General features: G+C 40.9%; 1 protein-coding gene across 1 annotated transcript in view; it reads right to left on the bottom strand.

Annotated features, from left to right (window-relative positions):
• Positions 1-1,874: 1,874 nt before the first annotated feature.
• The window catches only part of LOC102368783 (tumor necrosis factor receptor superfamily member 6-like), a 23,943-nt gene continuing 630 nt past the window's right edge, over positions 1,875-25,187 (bottom strand). Inside the window, exons 2-11 of the mRNA XM_025202137.1 lie at positions 17,840-17,854; positions 16,474-16,564; positions 14,751-14,882; positions 14,275-14,386; positions 12,829-12,902; positions 11,174-11,290; positions 9,463-9,485; positions 5,454-5,759; positions 4,902-4,965; positions 1,875-3,265 (exon numbers count right to left, since the gene is read on the bottom strand). Of these exons, the coding sequence (XP_025057922.1) occupies positions 2,967-3,265; positions 4,902-4,965; positions 5,454-5,759; positions 9,463-9,485; positions 11,174-11,290; positions 12,829-12,902; positions 14,275-14,386; positions 14,751-14,882; positions 16,474-16,564; positions 17,840-17,854 (1,233 nt within the window). The 3' untranslated portion in view covers positions 1,875-2,966. The remainder of the gene's footprint in view (positions 3,266-4,901; positions 4,966-5,453; positions 5,760-9,462; positions 9,486-11,173; positions 11,291-12,828; positions 12,903-14,274; positions 14,387-14,750; positions 14,883-16,473; positions 16,565-17,839; positions 17,855-25,187) is intronic.

Below are 25,187 nucleotides of genomic sequence, written 5' to 3'. Positions count from 1 at the left end.
GCTAAGGGGTGCATAAATGGCCTTGTCTGGGTCAGAGGCCCCAGAGGGCTAAGAGGTAAAGGTCTGGGACCCTGTGGGGCCAAGAGCCCAACATAGAGAGGGTTGAGGCCAACAAGGCCAGGCTGAAATAAGTGGGCCATGGCTGGAGGGTGGCAGCCAGAATAACAGTGGACTGCCAAGAGGGCAGAGGCCCCAACAGGAAAGGTTTAGGATGTTGTCTGAATAACACCTGCCAGGTTTGGGTGTGGTTACAGGGGAGGACAGAGGCCTCATTAGTTGCATCAAAACATGGTAGGTGAAGTAAAGGGAGGGTAGTCCAAGGAGATGACGTGAAGCGGAAAGTACTTGACCACCAGAGGGCATTGCAGCCACCCCTGGGGCCTCCATCCTGCCACATGGGGATTAAGCATAGGTGTCCTAGATGCTGAAGATTTATATTTGATAAAGCTATAGAGTAGCCAGATAGTCACTCATGGATTTACATTTAGAGTGAGGTGGAAAATATTTCATAAACCCAAGTGCTTTGTGGAACACAGCCTTTGATTTACTTGATGCATTCTCAACAAACCCAGGCAGGGGGCTATTAGGAATCTGCCTGTTTTCCTGCTAGGAGGCTGCCCTTCTCCTAGGTACACATGGACTGTAACGAGAGAAGGCAGCTGGCTCAGATCTGTGGAGCTGCAAGCCCTTACATAGTCTACATGGCCATGCTGCTTCAAAGCCCTGGACCCTGGGAGGTGCTGTACAAATCTGAGGCAATTGTTGCTGATTTGACTACCACATACCTATAAATGGTAGCAGCAAAACCATCAACTTCAAAACAGACAAGAACCTCAACCTTGCTTGAGCTGCTGAGGTTCTAGAAAATGCATTTCATTTCAGAAACATGGTGTAAGCACTTCCAAGATGGAAGACTTTTCAGAACTTCTGTTTTGCAACAGAACTTGTATTTTGAAAAATTTAATTTCTGTAATCGTATTGAAGCCAGCACTTCTCACATATGGAAAATTTCAAGCTTTGTTCTGCTTTAGGTAGGATTACCAGAACTTCAGAGTTAAGCTGTTGCACCTTAAGTTTTAATTTTACACTTGCTTTTCTTTCTCCGCTTCCTTCTTCCCACCCCAATCCATGCTTCAAATGGATTGGCAAAAGGTCCAAAGTCCTTGCCTACAAATAGGCTTAACCATCAATGCAGCTGCCCTTGTGCAAGTCCTTAACAAAGACATACTAACATGCCTATACCAGTACAAAGCCATAAGGGGTAACACTGTACTAGTATGTTATATCACAAATTAAACCCTTAATGATGATAGGCTTTAAAAAGGTCTTGGTTAAGACTATGATCTTAATTAAGGTAATTAATAAACCAGTAACTCTCAGCCTGGGTGCCATGGTACCCTGGAGTACCTTGAGATCCTCTCACAGGTGCCATGCAATGTTACCACTCTTGAGATGCAAACATGATTTACAGAGTAAAGCCAGAGATTTCAAATTGGAATTCATACCACTAAAAAGAGATTAGAACCTGCTGTAATCTTTCTGAGCTCTTTGCAATGGAAGAATTGCTCTATTATTTTTCTATAGTCAAAGAATGAGTGAAAATTAAGAGTTGGCATTTTGAGACGTGCGTTGAGTCTGTCAAGGGGGATCTTGAGTCTAAAAAGGTTGAGAACCACTGTAGTAAACATACCTTTGGACATGTAGTGCGTTCCTTCCTCAACTACCATTGAAACTGCTAATCCCGTTTGCTTCCAGGACAGGAGAAAAATAAATCTTGATACACCAGATTTACTCCCAATCACATGTATTCTAGTATCACTAATGAAGGGTGCTCAAAAGTTAGAGTATTTGCTCATAAAAAAAAACATGCTAGGAAATAGAAAAAAAATTTAATAGAAAAGTGATACAAAAAAATCAAACAGACTTCAAGTAGAAATTCTCTTGCATAATTCTAAGATTTACGCTGGATAGGAAAAGTAAGTAAATAAGCAGCATATTTACACATTTTTTGTACCCTGTGGTACCAAGCTGATATAATTCAAATAGCTAGCAGTTTAATATAGCAAAATGCAGAGTTATACATCTAGATACAAAGAATGCAAGCCATGCTAAATGAGGGGACTGAATGCTGGAAGTCAGGGACTGAACACATTTTGGGTGCCACTTTGGATAAAATCCTCAAAGAAATCTATCCTTATCGCAGTACTCTCATAAATGGACACACTGTATTTCATATACAAAGTTTCTTGGGATTCAGAATGTTGCTTAGTCCACATGAAATGCTGATAGAGTATCATCAAATTATGCTTCAAGAACTTAAGTTATAAACATATTTGATTCCCTACAAATGACCTACTATTATCCAGACATTTCTCAATTCCCAAAACAACAGCATTATGGCTAAGGACAAAAGTTACACATAAACTGGTTTAAGTGATCAGAAACTGGTTTAAACCTGTAGCAGAACAGAAGTTCAGCATACTTAAATCACTTTCAAAATGGCCAAAAGTGGTTTAAGATAAACTGGTTGGATATAGTATCAGACTTAGCTGATTTAGGTCAAAACAATTTATGGAACTTCTGTCCTGGATCCCCTCCTGGTTCAAGTTAATGCACAGTCCCCCAGCATGCCAGGATACTTTGTAGCATGGCTTGCCGAATCCCCTGGCTCCTGGCAGCAACCAGATGGCTGGGTGGTATGCCTTAGTGCCTGCCCCTGGCTACTGGTTTGGGCCACTGCAGAGGTCTGGCTCCCTTTCCTGTTTGAAAAGTGAATGCGAGTTCACTTGCTTATTGGTTCAATCCATGCAGTTTAGATAAACCATCTCTTTTACTTTACCCACAATTTTTGTTGACATTTTATGCTTTCCTAACCAACAATAAAAAAAATTGTCAACATGCATTAAAGTAAGTTTGAATATAGAAACATATCTATACAGCTGCAATTTGTTACAACAATAAATACATTAATCTTTGGCATCTAATATGGTTATAATATCTCTACTTTTTAAAGTATTTACAATATTTTCATAGCAACTCTTTAGTTGCATACTCCATAGTCGATCAAGTAACTTAGTAATAGTAGTCTCAATTCCCAAACTGTTTTGACAATTAATTAACATCTGATAATGCTGTTCTTTTACATCCTTGGGGAATTCATGAATTATATTATCAATTTCAGTGTCCTTTAGACAGCATCTGATGAGCTCCTTCCAGTTACGTGCCGGCACTTGCTTTATAAAACTATAATAAATATCACTCCGTTCTGAAAGAAAAAGATACATCAGGTTATATTTTAGAATAAAGATAATTCTATAAACTAGTTAAACAAATGAACTAAGTTCAGATGAATCCAGTCCAATTGCTATTTAAAAATACTTGTTTGCAACAGGGAGTGTTTGAATCTTCTAACCTGTAATCACCTTCCTTTCCTCTGCTCCCCATGCCTTTCCCAGACTGGTGTCTCCCCAATCTGGGAAAGGCTGAGAGCAGCAGCAGCTGGATTCCTCCCAAGGAATGAAAACGGAGAAGCTTGTTTTACTTTGCACAGTAGCCCTTTTGTAGAAGATTCAATGCACCACTTCACTGAGAAATTTTAGAAAACATCTCAACTGATATTTTCTTATACTTGTTTGTGTACAACTCAGATTTTTAGAGTACAAATTTCTTGTTTGAGCAGAACTAATTTGCTCTGAGTGGAATCTTCTTATTCCTTTAATATGACAATTCAGCATTGAACGGGGTAGAGAGCATGATTTTAAAAACAAGCTGTGTCCTTATATTTCCAGACTTTTTACAACCCTGACCTGGACTGCTTAGGTTAACAAACAGTTCAGAATGTTATAGGAAAAAAATGCATCAAAAAGGTACAGATTAACTTGAAACATCTTTTAACTAAACTCTCAAGGAACTGGCACAAATTGATTTCCTAGTCAAAAATGATCATTTAAGAAGGCCATAAGAAGTAACTGTAAGTATAATTTAAATTGGTCTCTTAAGAGGGAACATTGCTTACTTTGTGAGTGCTTCACTGAAGTTTTAAGGTCTTGCTTGCTTTTAATACATCTATGACCACTCTTATCAATGAACTGTACCTACCAATCTATTGTGTTATCAACATAAACCAAGGCAGACGTTCCTAACATCAAAAATGGATTGTAATTTAATTATATTATAAAAATTATATGGAAAAAGATGTTGCTACAGATAAAGTCCCTTATGTCCCTACATACAGATTCAAATGCTGGTACGCAACTAGACTTTTTACTTGAATACTAGCAAACTGGCCACCAAGAATGACCGGAGTGAGGGGAGAGGTCATGCAAGGACAGAGTCCTGCATCTGGCCCCCTCCCTTCTCCCCCCTGCCTCGAGCCAGGGCCGGGGCCATGGCTGCTCCGCTCCTCTCCACCATTGCTTCAGGCTGGGGCTAGGTCCGTTCCCCACCCCTGCCGCTTTGGGCAAGGGCTACAGCTGTTCCCCCACTATGCTTCGGGCCAGGGCTTGGGCCAGAGCTGCCCCCCCACCACTTTGGACCAGGGTTGGGACCGATCCCCATCCTTCCCCCTGCCACTTCCCGCCCCTTGGGCCCCCCCCCCTTCCACTTTGGCCCGGGGTCAGAGCCACAGTGGCGGTTGCGGCAGAGCGCAGCCACCAGTCACCCACCCTCCCCTGTTAAGATTCTAAGGAATACAATTTTTTAATGCACCATCATTCTGGGGTATAATCACAATACACAAAAGAAAACTATTCTAAAAACTTTAAACAAATTCACATCTATTAATTCTTTACTTAATTGTTCCCTTATGTATATGAAACTAAATTAAAAAAAAGATTTTGCTCAATACTCTATTACTACCAATTCTAAATCCATAACAAGCTGAGTTACCTTCAACAACCTACCTGTTGTTGAAATATGAAATAGATCTTTAACTTTTATCTGAGGTCTGGCTTTCAATTCCTGAACCTGCAAAATAAGCATCTGTATTTACTCCAACAGATCAGAATATAAGTTTGCTCATATACAGCAGACATTCTTGAAACCCTTGATAATTTGTTGTAACAATATCTAAAATAGTAGGTTTGAGAGTCCATACTTTTCACAATAGAGATTAATTAAAAAAAACCCTGAATAAACTTAAAACTGTTCATTTAGAATTAGCTCTGCTGCAAGCTAGGGAGTGCAGCATTTTGTCATAGCATTAACATGAAAACTGGCTTTCCTGTACATATTGAACAGTGACAAATTAAACAATGTTTTCCAGGAGAAGTGATGAACATTTCTAATACCTCCTGAACACACACAGTTTCTTTGCTTCCTTTTAAATCTAGGATGGGGGGGGGGAGCCTCTTCATCCTTCTGCATGATGGTGTAATGTCTACAACATTATTACTTTCCATGATGTTAACAGAAGTTACACAGATTTAGTAACATGATGAGAATTTCCCACTTACCCTCTGCATATTAGACTCTTGAATATGGTTATATAGATTATGGTTATATAGAAGCTTCTCTGGTGCTTCAGTCCCCTGAGGAGCTTCTTCAGATGTGTGGTTAGTATCATTAAGAAGTAGTTTATGGCTCTCACAACTTGCAACACCATTATCCTCAGGCAATTTGGTTTTTAGTCCAGAAATGGGACTGTTGGCTGCTTGATCTTGTGGACTCTGAACAAAAGTTTCAGTCTCCAAACGTGGTGCACTAGTTTGACCAGTTTCCACATCTGGTAAAATGAGAATTTCAGTGCTGCCTTCAGACTCCTGTAAGGAATTAAATAAATTTTAAGTACCGAGTGTATGTAGTATTATAGGTACATTTTCAAAAGTAGGGGTACACTGTTAAGAGATCTTTGGGGCCGATACCGATAGCCAATTTTTAAGGCGGCATATCGGCCAGTACCAATCCGATTTCCAATACACAGCCTAGCAGCATGGAGAGCTGTGTGCAGCTGGTAAGTCTGTTCTGGTGGAAGGGGTGTGGGAAGGGGGCAGATCAAGGCCCCCACAGTGCGGGAGGGAGTGGGGCTGGGGCAGGAGCTGCCCAGACAGGACAGGGCGGGGTGAGGCATGGGATGGAGATGCAGCTCATCTAGGGGTAGGGAAGGCGTCCAGAGAGGAGGGGGTGGGGCAACTGGCCATTTATCAGCCACATCAGGCCAATTTCCAATGCAGTCAAATTTCTTTATGTCGGCACTGATGTATCGGTGCACGTTTATTCAAAAGTATTTCAGTGGAAGCACTATTGAACACTAATTGCCCTCTGCAAATAAAACACCCCCCTGTAAAGATTTAGAAGTGACAATGCTAACAAGTCAATATGGAGAAATATGCCCCCACCAAACTTGTCATATAGAAGCAGAGAAGTTATGGGTCATCTTCTGTATTTGTCAGGCATGATGAACTCAACATCTATTGTTGGCAGATTTTCAGAGAAAGTGCTGAAAATCTTTCAGCATGAATCTCAGCTTTGCACATATGTCAGCTGTTCTTTAAGTGAGCTGAGGGACATTCTGTGGAATATTATGGGCACTTTTGGGTTTTTGTAATAATATGCACAGCTGTTTACCCAGGACATTCATATTCTCTGGCTGGAAAGGGATCAAATTCCTGCTCTGGGACAGGAGAACAAGGGTACTGTTATTATTTAGTTGTTAGGGTTGGCAATAAACTAAAGACCACATGCATGGATTTACCATTCTGAGAGGTAATGACCAGCTATTCAGGTAGAAGCCTCTGAATGAGAATGAATAAGCTAAAATTGGGGGGAAAAAGTGTTCCTCAGCTTTTCTTTAAAGAATAGAAAAACCCCAAAGAATGGAAAGAGAATCCAAGATGTTGTTCCTGAGCCTTAGAAGGCTCACAATAATTCCAAAGGAGTCAGAGAGAGACAAGATGAATTTTAGAAGAACATCACATGTTTGACAGTTGTCTCTACTTATACGTAGCATTTTAAACGTGGCTTTTTCATGCTAACCTAAAATACTCCCTGTTGCTGTACTCTAACTGCCTAATAAATGCTGGCTCATTTTGGAAAGGTTGCTTGCATTGCTGAAATTATTTTTGGTCATATAAAACTCCATCCCTATAACAATGTGTCCTCAACAGGCATTTAAGCTCATTGGGACTGACTTAAAGGACCTGAAACCCAGTCTTGGGGTTGAAAAAGCCACAGGATTCACCCTTAAAAAGAATTTTTGCCTGGAGCTAGCTTAGACAGGGTTTTCAAACGGTCTTGAGCAACTTTTTAAATCTGCACCAATCCCTTATTAGGTTGCAACTCTAAAAGAAAATGTACTTTTCAGGTTTCAAAGCACCAACATCAACTATTTCCCTGTTGATCTTTTTAGCAGACATGTATCTGCTCTGATATTGTGAAGAAAGTTTTAGTGGAAAAATCTCACCAGCTCCCCCCTCTACAACATTTTGATCAAATTGGTCTCAATATATCTTCAGTTTCTTTTTGAAGCCTCTACAAAATATAGAACACTTTAAAATGTTGTGAATTGCAAGGTGAACAAGAACCCACACCCACAGCTGGCCGCTCCCTTACTAATGGACTTCAATGACTTAAATAAAGCATAATTTCTGATTTTTTAAAGAGACTTTGCAGAATTGGTGTAGTTTTGTGTGTATATGCCTTTGGAGACTCTACTATTATTAAATGTCTTCTTTAAAATATTACTGTGAATGTCCCACCTCTGCATGATATCAGGAGTTTAAATTTTAACCAAATATAAACACACACACATGCTCCTACCATTTCTCATGGAGAAACTATAGATTTTACCAAAATTTCATCCAAATGACTACTCTCCTTGAAAAGGCTGTCCTTGATTAACACATTCAACGTCTTGGTACCTCATTATCAGTGACAGTTAACAAACATTTAGGTAAAGTGGAAAAGGGCAAGGATTAGTAGAAGAATTGTATTGGCGAGGAACTGATTAATACGGAGACAACAGGTCATGTTGAAATAGGAAGTGTCAGTTTGGAGGGATTTTACTAGCGGAGTTCATCAAGGAACACTATTGGGATTAATCTTCTATTATTTTCATTTAGTATTAATTATACAAAAAAGTAGTTTTCTTCTTAAGCTGCTAATGGCACAGAATTAGGAGGCACTGCCAATACAGATGAGGATAAGGTTATCATACAGGAAGACTGGGATACAATGAATTTCAGCAGTTCAGAGTGCATAACACTAATAACAAGATTTTCTCCTATAAGTTATATGCTCTTCAGCTAAGGGAGGGGACTAAATCAGAGGAGGAGGAGAACCTGGGGCCACTTATCTATCATAGTACCAATAATTGAGAGCCACTGATTTCATCCAGCTACAAAAATAAGAAAAAAAAAGAAAGACAAATGTGATTGGAATACATAAATCCAGGTATTTCCAGGGAGTATAAGGCCCTGGCAAGATGTCATCTGGAATTGTGTACAATTCTGGTCAAGAAAAGGAGTTCAAACTGAACAATGTAAAGAGCAAATTTAAGAATGATCAGGGGAACAAATAGCCTGCAATACATGGGGAGCATGTTCTTGTCTAGCTGAACAGGACAGCTGAAAGTGATTTCTGTCTATTATAAATATACAGGGCAACTAAATAGCAAGGAGAGAAGAGATATTTAAGCAAAGCAACAATGCTGGCAGAAGAACAAATGGCTATTACACTGGTTATTAATAAATTTAGGTTGCACAAGAGAAGAAAGCCTTCCCAGCCACCAAAGCAGTGAGTTTGTATGGCAGTCTTCCAACTGGAATAACAGGCAAAAAGCTTAACTGTTTTTAAAATGGAACTTGATCAGTTTATGGAAGAGATGTACTATAACAACACAGCTGCCTGCAATAGCAGTATAATTCAATGAATTCAATGACCCAAGAAAAAATTATTAGGCTATTAAGGGAATAGACTTCATCATTTTACTAGTTTTACTGACCATAATAGATAAAAGTTCCTGGTCTTATAAAAAGAAATAAGCTAAGCAATGGTTAACATCTGGGTGTTAGGGGATGATACTTTGACATACTGAGAAAGGATAGGCACTAAAGTATGAAGGAAACTATTTAGAACATCACAGAGTAATAGAACTAGATGTAATAGTAGGCAGTTAATTTTTCCTGCTAGGAAAGAAAAAATAGGTTAACTGGCAGGGAGCCATACTAGGGAACTAGAGTATTCTTCCAGGGGAACTGCTGAAAGTCCCATCCCATTGGATATTTTAAAATGAAATACTAAAGGACTAAAGAGGGCAATCCAACACTGGCAGGAAGTGAATTAATGGGTTTTGGGGTTTTTTTTATGAAAGCCTAAAATGAAAAGACTTTTCCCAACATACAACAATAATCAAAACTGTGCATCACAATTTCTAGTTGTTTAACTGAACCTTATTTCTACAGTATTAACATTCAGGGTAAAAAACCAACCAAACAAAAAGTGTTTATTTAAAAGGAAAAAACATACCACTTCTCTTTCTTCATCGTTTTCTATTGAAAGATAGGAAAAAGATATACATAAGACATTTTTAAAAGGAAATTAAATTATTTATATACAGCTGTACTGTTCGCTGTTTACTCCGAGTTATCATTATTGTTTTTACATAGATTCACAAATCTGATCCACAAGTTTAAAGGCAGGTGATTCCTGAAGGAGATTGGAAGTCCAGGGAACTGAAGACTTTTCTCCTTCAAGTCTACAAACCAACTGTACACACTAGATGCATATTAACCAGAAATTCTCTGAGGTCTAGTTCAGATGCATTCCACTGTATTTTAGGCAACATTAATTTTCCTATAAATCATAGTAATCTGTTCAGATAATGCAAATCCTTAATTTTTGTAGTCCTTAATTCCTTTTCAGACCACCTTTGGGGCAGCAAAGTCAGTGGGACAAATTTTGATCAAAGCTTATAGCCATTTGAAACAATAGTCAGATATAGACATTGCATTTCTATTGGGAGAATTGCTCTCTCCCAGAAGAAACCACAAGCCTATTCAGTTTTTTCCAGTGGAAGCATGCCGTCTCTGGTGAATGATTTTCCAGTGTCTATTTGGAAGATCTCCCTTGCAAAAGACATTCTCTCACAAGAATGAGAGAGTTCTCTCCCCTCCCAATCTGGTCTGGGAAGGGAGGTGAGCAGCAGCCACTGCTCCCTGCCTCTTCCCCAAACCAGCTAACCACAGGTGGGGGAAACTCTCCTTGAGCCCAGTTTGCAGACCAGCTGACATTCAAATGCCTGCCCCTGCTGCCCAGCTTGGTGGGCTGGATCCAGCCCATGGGCCATATTTTGCCCACTCCTGGTCTAGACCATAGGTCCCTGGTCTGGAGAGTGGGCTAGGAGCTCTGCCCCACTGCTCCAGTCCCCCTGGGACCAGGAGGACTGGAGCTGCTGCTGTTCCCCACACCTTTCTCAGACTGGGATCACCCCAGTTTGGGGAAGAAGTGGAAGGCAGGCAAGAGGTGGCAGCTGTAGGCTAAAAGCCTGTACTGCTTCCCCTCCTAGAAACATTTTTAGCAGCAGAAATTTCCACTGCTAGAAATTAATGCCTGTTTGAGGCCAGTATAACAGAAAGCAAAATTTGGTGCTATGTAAGATATGTTACTGTTCTGACTGAGCTATACTACCATACTTATATTTTCTGTAGCTGGTGTCCTTTATCTGCAATAATGCAAACAAATATGCACAATTCCACTTTACATTTGAAAATGGGTTCATCTTTCAGGATATGAAATATTGTTTTTTTCAGGATTTAGAAGCTCGTAACACTGACGCTTAAGTAGCTGAAGTGAACCAAGTGCAGTACTCCAGACAAAATTCCACTACATTAAAGCACCTGTAACATAACAAATTGGATTTGTTACCACCTACCATTCTCTCCCTCTGAGCCTCAGCACTTAGACCACTCTCACCTACAGAAATAGCTGAAGTTTAAATAGGGAAACTCCTTTGAGGCAATTTCATGGAGGCTGAAGCCCCTATTAAAGTAAGGTAGGTAAGCACCTGGCTAACTTTAAACATAACAGGTAGCTTGTGGCACCATGGCTCAACTCAACCAGAAATCCAGGACTAGTATAGTTTGTGCAAGGCATTATGAACAGGTCCAGCTCTTTCTTTGTCTAGCTTTGAAATCTTGAGTTTCCATCAAGATCATCTATCAAAAGGAATTTCAGTTACCTGTATTTGTCTTATTAGACTTCTTCTTTTTACAAATGATGATGAAGATGATGCCTACAACCACAGGTATGCAGATGCAGGGCAAAACAATAAACATAACAAAGATAGCGGTAGACCCTATGAAAGGAGAGACAAACGAATAAATACTAGGCATGCCATAAACAAAATATATTGAAGAAGCATAAGACTCTTGAGGCTGCAGAAAAAAATGCAGCAAGACCAAAAAACAAGAAGTCATAGTGCTGCATTTAAACCTCTGACACAAGACAGGTTGCATAACCAGGATTTCAATATTAATGGAACATCTAGTTGTGCGTTTGTGCCATTCATCATAATCCTTCCCAAAAGCACTACTGATTTTTGTTCACAAACAGAACAAGAAGCCAACACGACCCATAGGTAGATCTGGAGGAGGGATGTAGTGGTGGGGTTGCACCCCATTTCTCCACAGAGAGCTCTGGGCTCAGCTGCTGGGCACATGCACAGTGAGTTTGCTGCTGCTGCCAAGTCCTCCTTTTCAGAATCATGGATCCACTACTGAGACCATCTGTATTTTTTTAAACCTACTCCTGTTTGATTACTATTATTGAAATAATGGTGGGGATGGGAATCAATTTTCTAGTTTGTTCGCTTTGTCTAGTTAACAAGACTGACAAGTCTCTTTTCACCGATTCCTCCATATATCAGCATTTTTCTAGTTTGGGCAAGAAAACATGTAACAGGGGAGAACCACACATAAAAAAAGAAAGGAAAACATGAATTGTAAATCACTAAAATTTGGTAAGAAGCCTCATAAGCTGATACAGTATCTGACACTACTTAGACAGCTTCTAAAAACTGATTAGATATTAAAATGGCCATGTCGTTTTATACCAAAACTAGCAGAAGCTATACAACTGAAGCTGAAAAAATGTATAAAAATATCCAAAATAACCATTTTACTGGTTAAAAAGAAAAAGATGCACTATGTACCTTTTCAGATCCATGGCAAGATGCAGCCAACATTCAAGTTAATATTAAGCCAGAAGGTAGTCTCTAAAAGTGCCACCTGGCCCTAAATGGTTCAGGGAGGCATGAGTTTTTGTAGGTAACAACCCACTTGGTCAGATGCAGTGAACAGACAATTTGTCCACAATTCATCCATTCACAGCATCTGACTAAGCAGGCTGTTGCCTACAATGGCTCATGCCTCTTGTCACTTAGTCTCTAAGTGACACTTTGCCCTACCTTCTCCTTGACTTCATACTAATGCGATTAACCACCTCTATGTTTAAAGTCAATAGTTATTATAATTGATGGATACTATTCTAATATTAACAGGTCTATATTATTTTTATTATATAAAATACGTATATATTTTAAACAATACCAGTATTACAATTTGGAAGGGCTTACTAACTATGCAGCACTTTCCACCAAAATAATTCTAATTTGCAGAACCTCCCTCTGTACAGCTCATTGGATAACTGATTTTTAATATACCCTGCACTACATGGGTGGATCTTTGTCCCCGTCTAGTGGTTCCTAGAATGAAGAGCTGTAGTAATTCATATGTGCTTAAGAGTAGGATTTAAAATCCTTGTGTAAAAAATTGGTTCTGTGACTTCCAGTAACTTAGAAGCAAACAGCCTCTTTAAGCATGGTTTATACAATACCTTCAGAAAGTGAACCACACACTGTGTCCATGGTAGCATTGCACTTTTGTACAATTTCCTTTCCTTCTGGGCACCTGTAATTAAAAAAAACAGACCAAGCAGTTTACGAGAATATTTTACAAACCTAATCAGCATGTACATAAAGTCTGTCCTCACCACCCACCAAAGAGTACTTGAAACAGATCAAGAAAGAAGGGTACTACAAGATTACATCAAAAGGACAGCAAGATCACATGGTCAGCAAAATAGTACTTTTCAATGAAATATATGAATCAGCATTAATCAATTAAATGCAGAGTTAGTTTCTTTAAGCATTTGGCTTCATGGTGCAAAACTCTGTGTAGTACTACTGACTCCTACTGACATGAACAGTCTTGATTGGAGGAACATGAAAACCTATTCAAAATATGGCAGTGTTAGGAGTGATAATATAGCTGTGATGATCCAGGACACATGAGAGAAACAAAGGCTGCTTATAGATATAAAAACAAACAAAAACAGCGCTTCACTTTAAACTCTGTGCACCCCTGTGCCGAGCCTAGCACATGCCCAGAAGAGGCACTGCGTCAGTTTGACCCAGCTTGCCCAACGCTGGTATAGACTGGGTGCTTCGTTAGGGCTTTTTTTGGGCACTTTTATCTAATAGCTGATTGAATCAGCTATTAAAGTGCCAAAAAGCCCCACTGAAGTGCCTGATCTATAGATGCTGCGGAGCTGGGTCGAACTAATGCACTACCTTTCCCAGTAAAGCATAGGTTTGGTGGGGCGGGGGCAGTTTTCATATCTGTCAGCAACCCTAGATATTTTTTGCGGGGATATCTTTTATTGGACCAACTGCTTGGTCATCGGAAAGATTGTAGACAAGCTTTTGAGCACCCAGCATTCTTTTTCAGGTCTAAGAAAGAAGCAGACACAGCTTAAGTTGGCTGTCACATACCATCCCACACTGGAGTTGGCAAGGATTACCAAGGAGTATAGTATAGACTATACTCAGAAGGTTCAGATCTTGAGAGAAATACTCCCAACCACCAGCCTCCTTCCCTAGTTTTCAAACAACTCCTAATGTGAGCCAGCTTATTGTCAAAAGCAAACTTCAGATGACCAACATACACCTAATGGGACACAACCCTGTCTTAACAAGAAATGCAAAACCTTGTCTACTCATTCCTACTGCTAGCACAATAAACACCCCCCACAACAATACTACCAGAACCCATGGATCCCACGCATGTCTATGCTAGAATATACTATATTTCATCCAGTGCACCAAAAATGCTCTCTTGGAAAATACTTGAGTGAAACTAGACAAAAAACCCAGTTTAAATACACAAGTTGCAAAGGGATTAATCACATGTTTAAACATGCATGCGAGCATTTGTGGGATCTGGATCCTAGCTTTTATTGATCAAATAGGAAAGAGTTGTTTAAATCAGTTACTGTACGTACTTTGTCTTGCATTTGGAGCACATTTCACAGTGTTGAGTAGGACAGAAATACCCTGGCTTGCACTGACATTCGGTATCACTCGTCAAAGTGCAGGTCCTTACAGTTACTTTGTCTGAAAAATTAAGATATTTAAATTAAAAATATAACAAAACTGAAGTTGGGGTTCTTTCTAATGTCAATCACATCCAGGTTATATAAAAAAACCTGTTCTTTGCTCTACAAGTATAAAGGAGAGACTAAGGCAAGTTTTTTTGCAAGCAGTGACAGAAAACAGCTTGCCTAGAGATACTGTGGAATCTCCTTTGGAGGTTTTCAAGACAAGGCTGGATAGACATCTGTCTGGGATGGTACAGGAAGAGCAAACCCTATTTGTGCAGGGGTTTCAACTAGATGACCCTCAAGATCCTTCCAACCCCAATTCTAAAAACATCAAGGCTTTCACCTAAAAATAAAATAATCTGAATTTAGCACTGTACCTTCTTTACACTGTTTGCACTGCAGACATTCTTCTAGGTCATTTTCATGAGCAGTGTATTCCTTTCCTTTTGTGCAAGAGGAACAAAAGCTTTCTCCATGTTGAACTTTGCAGTGCTCCAAAACATGAGTGCCTGTAAAAAGGAGAAGCAAAGGAGATGCTATAATTTTAAAATCCAGTTACCTGTCCCCTGATACTTGTTTGGAAACAAGTATACTGCAGCCTGAATTGCTCCAGCATCATTTAATTCAGTCACACCTTTCAAAGGAGGTGAGCATCATAATTTATGTATATGCAGTAAAACTTGACATTGGTGGCCATATTGCATTAGAAAGTAAGCAATAAATAACAACAATCTAGTTGTACTTCAGGGGGGTTCTCTCGCTTTATAAATAGAGCTAGTTAGAATAGAGGGAAATGTTTTCAAGAACATCACCCATATTTTCATTCTTGTTGGCAATAGTATATTTACCCCTGATCTACTCTATTTGCAAAGAGCTTAATTTTTTTGTAGAAAATTGTTTCAATCCTACAAGTTCTACTTAGATACCTGTTCACCTCCTTATTTGCCAACCCATAGTTCAGCACAACTAAAAGTTTCTGTTCGGGAGAGGTGAGAAACAGATGAGCAGAGAGATTTGAGGCAGAAGCTCTTAATAATTAATGCCATGCGCCTCTCCAAAACCAGTACCATTAACTCTTCACTTCAAGGCGAATTTATCTCTGTTCAGACAGTATGCACACTGCCCAGACATTACGCCAGTCATGCAATGCATAACATTTGGGTGGACTGCTGCACCTGTGAACATCACTCAACCAGACTGCTATGCCTATGGGTCATCCTTAATAGGATCAGTGGCCAAGTCCTCAAAATGGGCCCCAGGATACAATAAAATAATTTACAGGCTTTGTGCAGGCTTTGTGCGCAGGAGTGACTTCGGTATTTGAGTACTCACAAGATTTAGAAAATGAATTTTAAAAATCTAGAGGATAAGCCTCTGAAGATGATAACCATTCAGAGATAGCGATAATCTTGGCACAAAATTAAGTAAAAAATGCTGCTAAGGAAGAGGGGGGCGGGTAGAGGGGAAGAATAACTTCACACACACTCCAAGATGACAATGATTTGCAAAATAAACATGGATATAAAATTTCCTTATTTATTTTTTTTATTCAGACAACTCTAGAAACAAAACTCCAGCACAGAAAGAATACATAGGATTTGCATAAGGTTGAAGTTGTTACATTTTTACAAGGGAAATAACATACAACATTTCTTATAAATTATCACCGATAGAAAATTTCTATAGAGCCTTGATATTTTTGTGCTTGTACTCAGTAAGCCATCATAAAGTACAGCTGGAGGAATAAAATGAGCATTCAAGGAGTATTCTGGTTCCAAGTGCACGATCTGTTCAACTTTGAACAGCTCCTGCAGTATTGACATATCTTCACCTCTGCATCGTGCACACACACACATTTCTTGACAAACTGCCAAGGTCTCACAGGCACACCCTATTGTATGAAAAGCTGGCAGCCATTCTGCAGCAAGTTGCACAAGAGCCACTAAGACGAGGCACAAAATGGCTCTTGAACTTCTGCAAAATATACATGGTTTTCTCTCTCTCTCTTTTTAATTTGCATGTGCAAACACTAGATCGGCACAGAAATTTTTGCTGGAAAATGATTTTCTAGCTAAGCTGAGTAATGATCTATGAACTTACCAGCAGGACAGTATTTACAGCAGTGATCTTGATGGAAATATTCTCCTTTACCACAGATGTTGGACTCTCTTGAACTCACCAATGACTCAACCTATAGCAAGGGCACAAACATATTTTTAATAAACAAGTTACTCAAGTCACTGTACAATCTTAGTGTGATACCTATGGCAATTATGGTGTTCGTGAACATATTTCAAGGACTTTGATGCACCATTAGAGGACCAAACTGTCCCCTGCTAAGCTTTCACCTTGCACTTTGTGAGCAGTGCATGGTACCAGGCTCTGTTGTCCACTTGCTAAATATTCAGGTGTTCAGGAAGGATTCAATCTATGATGGAATAAAACAATCAAGAGTGACCAAGTCGTAGAACAGATTAAAAAAAGAAAATAGTAGTTTACCAAAATACCCTGGGCTGTAACAGTCTCAAGATCAGTTTAGTTTTCAAGTTAGGTTTGTAAAAGGACTTTGCTTTTTACAATTTTTTCTAACTTCAGAAGTTGGGACTTTCAAGTTCTGCCTTTCTCAGTTTTGCTGAACGATTCTTAGCATTTAGAGCATGTTTATTACATGCTGCAGTACCTCAAATGGAAGAAACAGGATTCTGAGCCTTTAGTAAAGGCTTTTTTTATTTACTATAGTTAAGTATGTTTTTGAACACTTTCATTTTGCGCCTTTTTTTTCAGTCTAATCCAAACTACCTATTTCTCTTAATAGTTAAGCTTTCACTGTCAGTTTGCAGGGTGACACTATTGCCCACGTTTTATGTTTACCCATCTTCTAGCTTGGCAAGGGATTGAAATTCCAATGTTAAAAAACAAACTGAGACTATATATCTATTTCATATGTTAAAAACAGAGAAAATACACACGCTATAAATATATTCTCTGTTTTTTATACATATACACACACATTATATACGCACACACACATTCTCCATTTTTAAACAAATGAACCCTAAAAGCTTGCAGCCCAATGTTGTACATTCTAAAGAAGTAAAGAGAGACAAATGCCCATTTCCCTCCACTACAGATAACCTACAAAAAACTTTTGCCTGGCTTTCTGCACTACACTTACTAGAAAACATGGCTTTCTAGCAAAAGAGAATTAAAAGTTGAATAAATAAGAGCAGGCATTCTGCCTTTCTTCTGTAATCTTAAGTGCCACAGAATGTGAACATTTTTTTCATAACCACACAAATATTAAAAACCCCTTCAACAATCTGTATAAGGAAACATTACCCATTTTACTGGCAGATAAACTGAAGCACAGAGCTGTTAGGCAATTTCCTTCTGACCTAGGATTTTGATCTTCAAGGAGGATGTCCTAGTGATGATGATTAGGGCTCTACCCTAAAACTAATGTGACCTGGGACAATCCAACCTAAAACATGTTGGGTTTACTCCATGGGTATGCAACCTTTGGCATATGTGCCAGAGTGTGGCATACGAAGGCATTTTACTTGGCATGTGCACCTCAGGATGGATGGTGAGGGAGCTTTGAGGGGCCTGATCCTTGTTGTGACAGCGCAGCCCCCAACCCCTTCCCTGCCATCCACCTCAAGGCATGTGTGTGCCTGGTGCTGGTAATGAGCTGTGCTGGGGCTCTGTGGACCCCAGTGCACCTGCTTGCAGCCTCCCCACTGCTTGCTGTGAGCAGCCTGGGCCCCATGGTAGGTACATGCATCTTTGGGCAGATTGCGGGGAAGGGGCTGGGGCTACACTGCCACAAGATCGGGCCCTTCACAGCTCCCCAGCCATCTGCCCATGGCATGCCAATGTCTTCCATGATGAAATGGCAAGTACTTTTGGCATTCTGCCCAAAAATATTGCCAACCCCTGGTTTTGTCTCTTGATGTTTCCATTCCTTAAGTATTAGTTTATTTTTCTTATTACACAGCACCATGGAGTCTTCGTCATAGACAAGGGCCCCATCATGTTCCATGACATAAGAAAAAACAAATGTGACTGTCCCCCCGCTCAAAAACAAAAGACAGATGGATAGCATAATTTTTTTGCAGGCATCACAGCAAAGGAAAACTTTCAGGAGAAGTCTGAAGGAGGATCATATGGTAGGTTTGTTACTGTGAACATGAAGGGCAGAGCAAAGTATCACGAAGTGGTTTACTTGAATATTTAGCAAGTGGACAACAGAGCCTGGTACCATGCACTGCTCAGAAATGGAAGTCAGCATCTCTGTAGCTAACAAGGCCCTGAAAGCAAACACAAGTATTTTACAGTTTTGGAAAGAAGAGAGGGAGCCAATGGAGAGAAGCAAAAAAACGCAGTTATACAGTCACAGGAACAAACTAAGAAAATGATCTCAATCATCATACTTTGAATGGCTACAAGAGGAATAAGACTGAATTTCTCAGTGCCAGAGAAGAGGATGCTGCAGTAATCAACATTATAAGATTAGTTGTATGGATAGATAAGAAAAGCCATACATTTGAGGTGTTCAGTAGAAAGTGACAAAAAAGCCTGAATATGCTCTCTCTCATACCAACTAAATTAAGATGTGTGCATATATAAAATCATTCACCTACCTTGCCTTCTCACTAATTTCAGATTAACATGGCTGATGCAAAGAAGTCAAAGTCAAAGATAACGCTTGGATTATGAATGAGGAGTGGTAAACAGGATGTGGGATTGTCTACAGAGATGGAAAAGGAAGGTAATGGGATGGCTTTGTGGTGGAATGGGCCACGATTATGGGCTGCTTCAGATATGCACAGTTTGAGTAAAGAATTTAGGGAACCAGGCCAAGATTTTGTTTTAGATGGAAGACGACAGAATTGGGGCAGAAAGGAAAATACGTAAATTATCAGCACACAGGACTCACTGGGGCAAATGAGGGGATTACAGGAGGAAGCAGATTAGAAATGTCTCTGTTTGAGACAGGAGAGGGAGGAGAGAATTGAAGAAGAAGGTCCTGTGGCATTTTGTTAATTTTCTCCTGGAAGAGACTACTGAGATGTACAGAAAAGCAGAGGCTAGAGGAAATGTCAGGTTTGAGAAAAGATTCCAAGGTGGTCAACAGGTGGATGAGAGGGTGGGAATAGATTCAATTCAGCTGTGGGTTAGAACTGCGTAGCTACAATGGCAGGCTTTAAGGAAGAGAGGATGAATTGGTAGTGGAGGAAATCAGCCTAGTCATAAGATTTCCACTTTTCACATTATTGCACAAAGCACGGAAATCAGGTATTGGAAGTGAGCCAAAGGAGCCCATGACGGGAAAGATGGCAGAAGAGTTAAGAGCTGAGAACATTGAAGCACAGAAGTAATCAACAGCCACAACAGAAGAGGAAAGGAGGGCAGGGAAGAACAGAGCAGAAATTGCAGAGGCCGAGTGATTTGGGATGGGAAGTTACTAATAGGTTATGGTCAGAGAGATGAAATAGTAAGTAAATGCAGACAACAGCATTCCTCTATCTCATTGTGACTTTTGATGGTAAATCCATTATCAACTATGAGAGCTACTCAGCAGAACAGTGATAGGGCCTGTCAAAAGACAACAGAGCAGAGGTGAGAGAAGACCCTTAGAAGCAGAATAGGCGAAACATTTAATCTCCCCTCCAGATGACACACACGGCAACTTCCAATTGCAACTGCGCAGTGGCAGCAGCAACTGGTCGTTTCTGCCCCCACCCCCTCCACAAGTCAGCAGCAAGGACAGCTGCCCAGGTCATCCTGTCCTCCTCCTCCGCCTAGCTTCAGTTGCACATTTATCCATAACATTTAAAAAAAACAAACTACTCTTCAATGGGGAAATCTGTATATATAATGCATATATACCCCTATATACCAAAGTGAATCATAATCATACATTGCAACGGCAACACATGTTCATTATGAGGGAGGTCAATCCACTTAAATCATAAGGACTGAAATCACAAGTGGAAAACCTCACTTAAAAGAAAAAAAGTACAAATGGAATTGACGTAATGCCTCTCATTGGTTGATGTAATTATTAAAACATGTAGACTTGGAGCTAAATGGAGCCTTTTTATTAGATTTGGCATTTTGGTCACTTAGGAGGGGCCACTATAATTAAATTCACGTAAGCAATTATACAGACTAATATTAATTTTTATATTTTAGTATGTTAGAAAATTGTGAACCCACTGATCAAGGGTTCCCCAGAAAATTGAGCCCTTAATACAGTAACTGCACCACATTGATAATGCATGGCCACCAGAGACAGCCGTAGCAGGGTGTGGGGCCCGGGGCAAATAAGCCTGTGTAGGGACTGGACGCAGTGGTGGTGGCAGCAACAGGGGGGATGGCAAGCTGCCGGATGTGAAGCCAGCCCAGGGCCCAGGGCAGTTGCCCCGATTTGTCCCCCTTGCCAGGAAAGGCCCTGATGGTCACAAAAGCTGTATGTTTCCCCCAATTTCTTCTTCATACAGAGAAAAGCAGTTAACTGTGTTAGTCTGAAGTTAGACACAAGGCAGGAACTTGGTTGGAAAGGCATAGACATTCATAGCCGTGCATCTGGCAAAGCAAGCTGCTGCCTATGGCTGTGTACATACATTCAGCTCATCCAGGACAACTCTCCCAGGTATTTTTTTCCTGAGAGAATAAACCAATCTGTACACAAGTTCAGACAGAGCAGCAAAGAGCCTGCAGTGTGGGGGCTGGGCAAACAGGAGTCCCTAGAGCAGAGGTTGTCAACTGGGGGTACGTGGACCCCTGGGAGTACTTGGGAAGGGGTTAGGGGGTATGCACGGGTGGGCAGGGATGGAGTGTCCCCAACCACCACCCCACACCGACACCTCCCAGGAGCAGGGCTTGGCGGGGGGACAGATACACACACACACAAGGGCAGTGGCTCCCCTCTGTGGGAGGGCCGCACAGGTGCTGCCCAGCCAGCTGGACACGGGGGGGGCAGGGATGGGAACTCATGCAGCGATGGCAGCTGCCACCCACCACTCTGCACTGCTGCCACATACAAGCCCCCCGCAACTCTGGGTCCGGCCGCTGCCACCCCGCCTGCCCCCCCGACTGGGCCAAAAGTGTACCCAGAAGGGGTACACTCCTTAAAAAGTGTTGAAAACCCCTGTTCTAGAGCATGCAGCCCAAAAAGCTTTTCAGGCTTTTTTTTTTTTTAAGTGAATATAAGCAGGGATGTTAGGGTCAGGGCCAGGGAAGGTGGAGGCAGGGTCTGTGCCATGTACAGTCCTCCAGACTTCCCCTCCCCCGCGCTGTGTTCCAGCCCAGCTGCACCTGGACAGGGAGCATGTTTGCACACTTCCAGCACTCAAGTGCTGCAATGTGATTCAGGCAGGGTCAAGCCAGGAGCAGAACACTCCCCCGAAGTGCTTCAGCACTGGGTTTTTCCAAATCAAAGTACGCCGGGGGTGTGTTCTGCTTCTGCTGATGCATACTGTCTTTCCTGCATGCTCTCCCTCCTGCCCGTGGGACCGGATGGGCAGAGAGCACACTGAGATTGTAGAGGCTCTGTTTGCTGCCTGCACAGGAGTTGTATCTCCTGAGAAATATTCGGTAATGGCTGCCACGTGCAAGCTTCCTCCACCCTATCTGGGAGGGCAGGGAGGAGTGGGAGCCGGTCCTGGAGTGGCAGAGGGAAGTGCCAGATTTTTGCGGTTATGCTGTAATACTCCCTATTCCATTATGAGATCTTTGAGCTTTAACACATCTTAAATTAAAACTATCTTTATATAGGTTTATTTTTTTAAAGCATCTTAACCAAAAAATCAAATAATACAATTAAATTTTAAAAAATCTGATTTAAATTTTTAAAAATCCAATTTTTAATTTTTTTTAAATTTGATTTTTATCCACCTTGGGTTGTTCCCAAGTTATTTTTCTCCCAGAGTAAAATTATGAACTTCTGTACCCTTGTGGTTTCTTCTGAAAGAGCAGAAAACGTCCCTGGAAAAAATGAATGGCTGTCCAAACCATTAGGTATCCAGGTTGTAGCCGTATTGATCTAGAGGAAAAGGCAATCAGGACTCATAGTAGAGATGATATCTTTTATTTGACCAACAAGATTTTTGCAAAAAAAATTCTTTAATTGCAAACTTTTGAGCGCAAACACCCATAATCAGGCATTGGAGAAAAGACTGTAAAAGTTCTCCTAGGTAGAAATGAAAGTTCATATTTTATAGGATTTCACAGAGGAGTTAATAGATGGAAAACTCCTCTGAGCAGTCAGTTCATAGCTGGTATGAAGCCTCTCATCTCCTGTGAAGGTCTGTGATGATTTTTGCAAAAATCTTGTTAGTCTAATAAAAGATATCATCTCTATTATGAGTCCTGATTGCTTTGTCCAAGCCATTGAAACTTTATACCAAGGATGTCAAAAGTCATCAGACCCTGAGGGTCAGAGAAGTGGCACTAAGCTGATCCTCCGGCCAGACAGGACTTGTGCTGGATCTAGCACACAGGGCCCATAGACAAGGGGCTGGCTGGCCCCAGGGTGCAGCCAGCAGAGTGCACCCGGAGGTTGGCCCCACACTCTCCATGCAGCATATGAGGCCAGTCTGGCATGTACTACATGCAGTGCATAGATCCAGTCTGTAGCCTACAGGCAACACTGTGGGCCGGATGATAAAGGGCCAGATCCAGCCCACCAGCTGGATCTTTGATATCCCGGCCTATGCCTTTCAGAATGAGTTCTTCTTTAAGGTACCACCCTGCCCTGCCATCTTCCACTATAGAAAAAACATTTACTCCGTTAAGTTTTTGATAGAGGCTCATGGAGTCCGCATATTTAAACTATTAAGACTTACGATAAAGTCTAGGCTTCAAAAACTTTTGTATTAAATTCAGATTTCCTTTGAAACAGGAAAAAGAAATAAACTGAAAATGCAAGAGGAAGAAAGAAATAAACTGAAGTTACAAAAATAGATCCTATTTTAATGGAAAAGTCCAATTTGAAAAATCATCACCACAATCATTGGTGCATTAATTAATGCATTAAGCTCTGCTCCAGCCCAGCCCAGCCTGGCTTGCAGGTGAGGGAATAGGGGTGTATCCAGGGTCACCCTGGCTCGCAGGAGGGAATCCAGGCATCCGGAGGCCCAGCTCCACAGGCAAGAGGGAACCCAGGTGTTTGGGGGTCCCAGCCAGAAAACATAATTATCAGAGAACATTATCAGCTTGAACAGCCAAACAAAGTCGATGGCTGATAATGTAAAACTTCCCTTTTGTGATCTGATAGGCAACTGATACATTGTTGCACCTCTATAAAATATCATCTTGGAGGTGAGAAAGGAGGTAACTTTGTTTCTCCCTATCAAATAAAAATGGAAACAACATTCACTAATCTTAGAATCCTGAAGACTGTAGTGATCAGAAACAACCAATTCAATTCAACGCTTTGTTCAATAAATCAGGTAGTTTTAACTATCAAAGAAGTTTTGATAAGAGGACAGTCAGTTGTGTATCCAGAATATTTAAGATGATTATATTTAATTAAGAAAATAACTGTAACACTGTTTTCATGCATTGTAATTGAATTCCAATTTCCATCTCAGCCACCTTTTTTTACCACCTTGGAATCTTTTCTAGCGTGACACAAGTCAAGTACAAAGATAATAATCAAATACATTAAATAAACCCTTCGCATTTTCTAACTTAATACAAACGTAAAGATTAAGAAACTTGATAAATGTATGTGAAACTACGTAATAATTTACCACAATTAAATGTGTTACTCAGGTTAGCAAAAACCAAACCAAACCCAATTTTAATGCAAGACCTACATTTACTTGCCAGTCAAAATACTACAATTGTTATCTCTGACAGAGAGAATCAACCATTCTTTTGGAAAAGAATTTTAAAAAAATCAAAAGTGCAAAACAAAATTCAATCAGGATGCCCTGCTCAGTGATTAACTCTCGACTAAAATCAGTTGTTAAAAGTACACGTGCAGGGTTAGAAAACAGAATCAGACCCTTGGAATGAAAATTCAGGGCCAAAAAGAACGGTTATTATGTCACCAACTGTGTTTTAATGTTATCTTGTGTGTCCGTTTCCCACACCACATCTAACCTCTCACTCCATGCAAAGACTTCCTCTGTTACATGTATATTATAAAAGGGCAAAGCCATGTGAATTGCCAACTCCTAGCAGAAGTGGCGGTATAACCTTGGAAGTCTAAATCACCAGAGGAATGTTAAATACAGCGTCAGCGACCCCACTTAAGAAAAAAAAATAAATCAGAGCAAATTCATTCCTACTCTGTTCCAAGAGAGGGAGACTTAATAAAAAGTTGTCCTTCCAGTGGGACAGCCTTGCTTTTCTGAAACCGGCTGACTGACGTAAACTCTGAAACCATGCCTCCTAGGTTACTTTAGTCACAGGCACAGAAAAAGTCATGGGTGCCCTAGGCCCCAAGGCCCAGGAGCCTATTGGAAATAAGGTGAGGCCTGAGACCAAAGGTAGCAAGAGCGGCCTGGTGCATGGCTAAGCACGGAGGTCCAGGACAGCTGCGAAGGGCCCAGCTCTTTGGGAAAGGGTGCAGTGGGCTGGGGGAGGGGATGGACCCATGCTGGAGACAGAAGCAGGGGGGCTTAACAGGTGCGGTTGCCAAGAGGCTGGCATTAGAGGCAGGGGGAAAAGCCATGCGCTGGCACTAAGGACAAGGCCAGGAGAAGCTGGGAACCCTGAAGTTGCCTGCTGGCGGGAAATCCCAGGCATGGTCAGGGACCTGCCTGGACTCCCTCCCTGTGGAGCTCCAAGGAGGGGCA

This window comes from Alligator sinensis, unplaced genomic scaffold (assembly GCF_000455745.1).
Source record: "Alligator sinensis unplaced genomic scaffold, ASM45574v1 scaffold983_1, whole genome shotgun sequence".
Classification (NCBI taxonomy): domain Eukaryota; kingdom Metazoa; phylum Chordata; order Crocodylia; family Alligatoridae; genus Alligator; species Alligator sinensis.
Note: the sequence above shows the minus strand (reverse complement) of the source record. Positions and strands in the feature narration are given on the sequence as shown.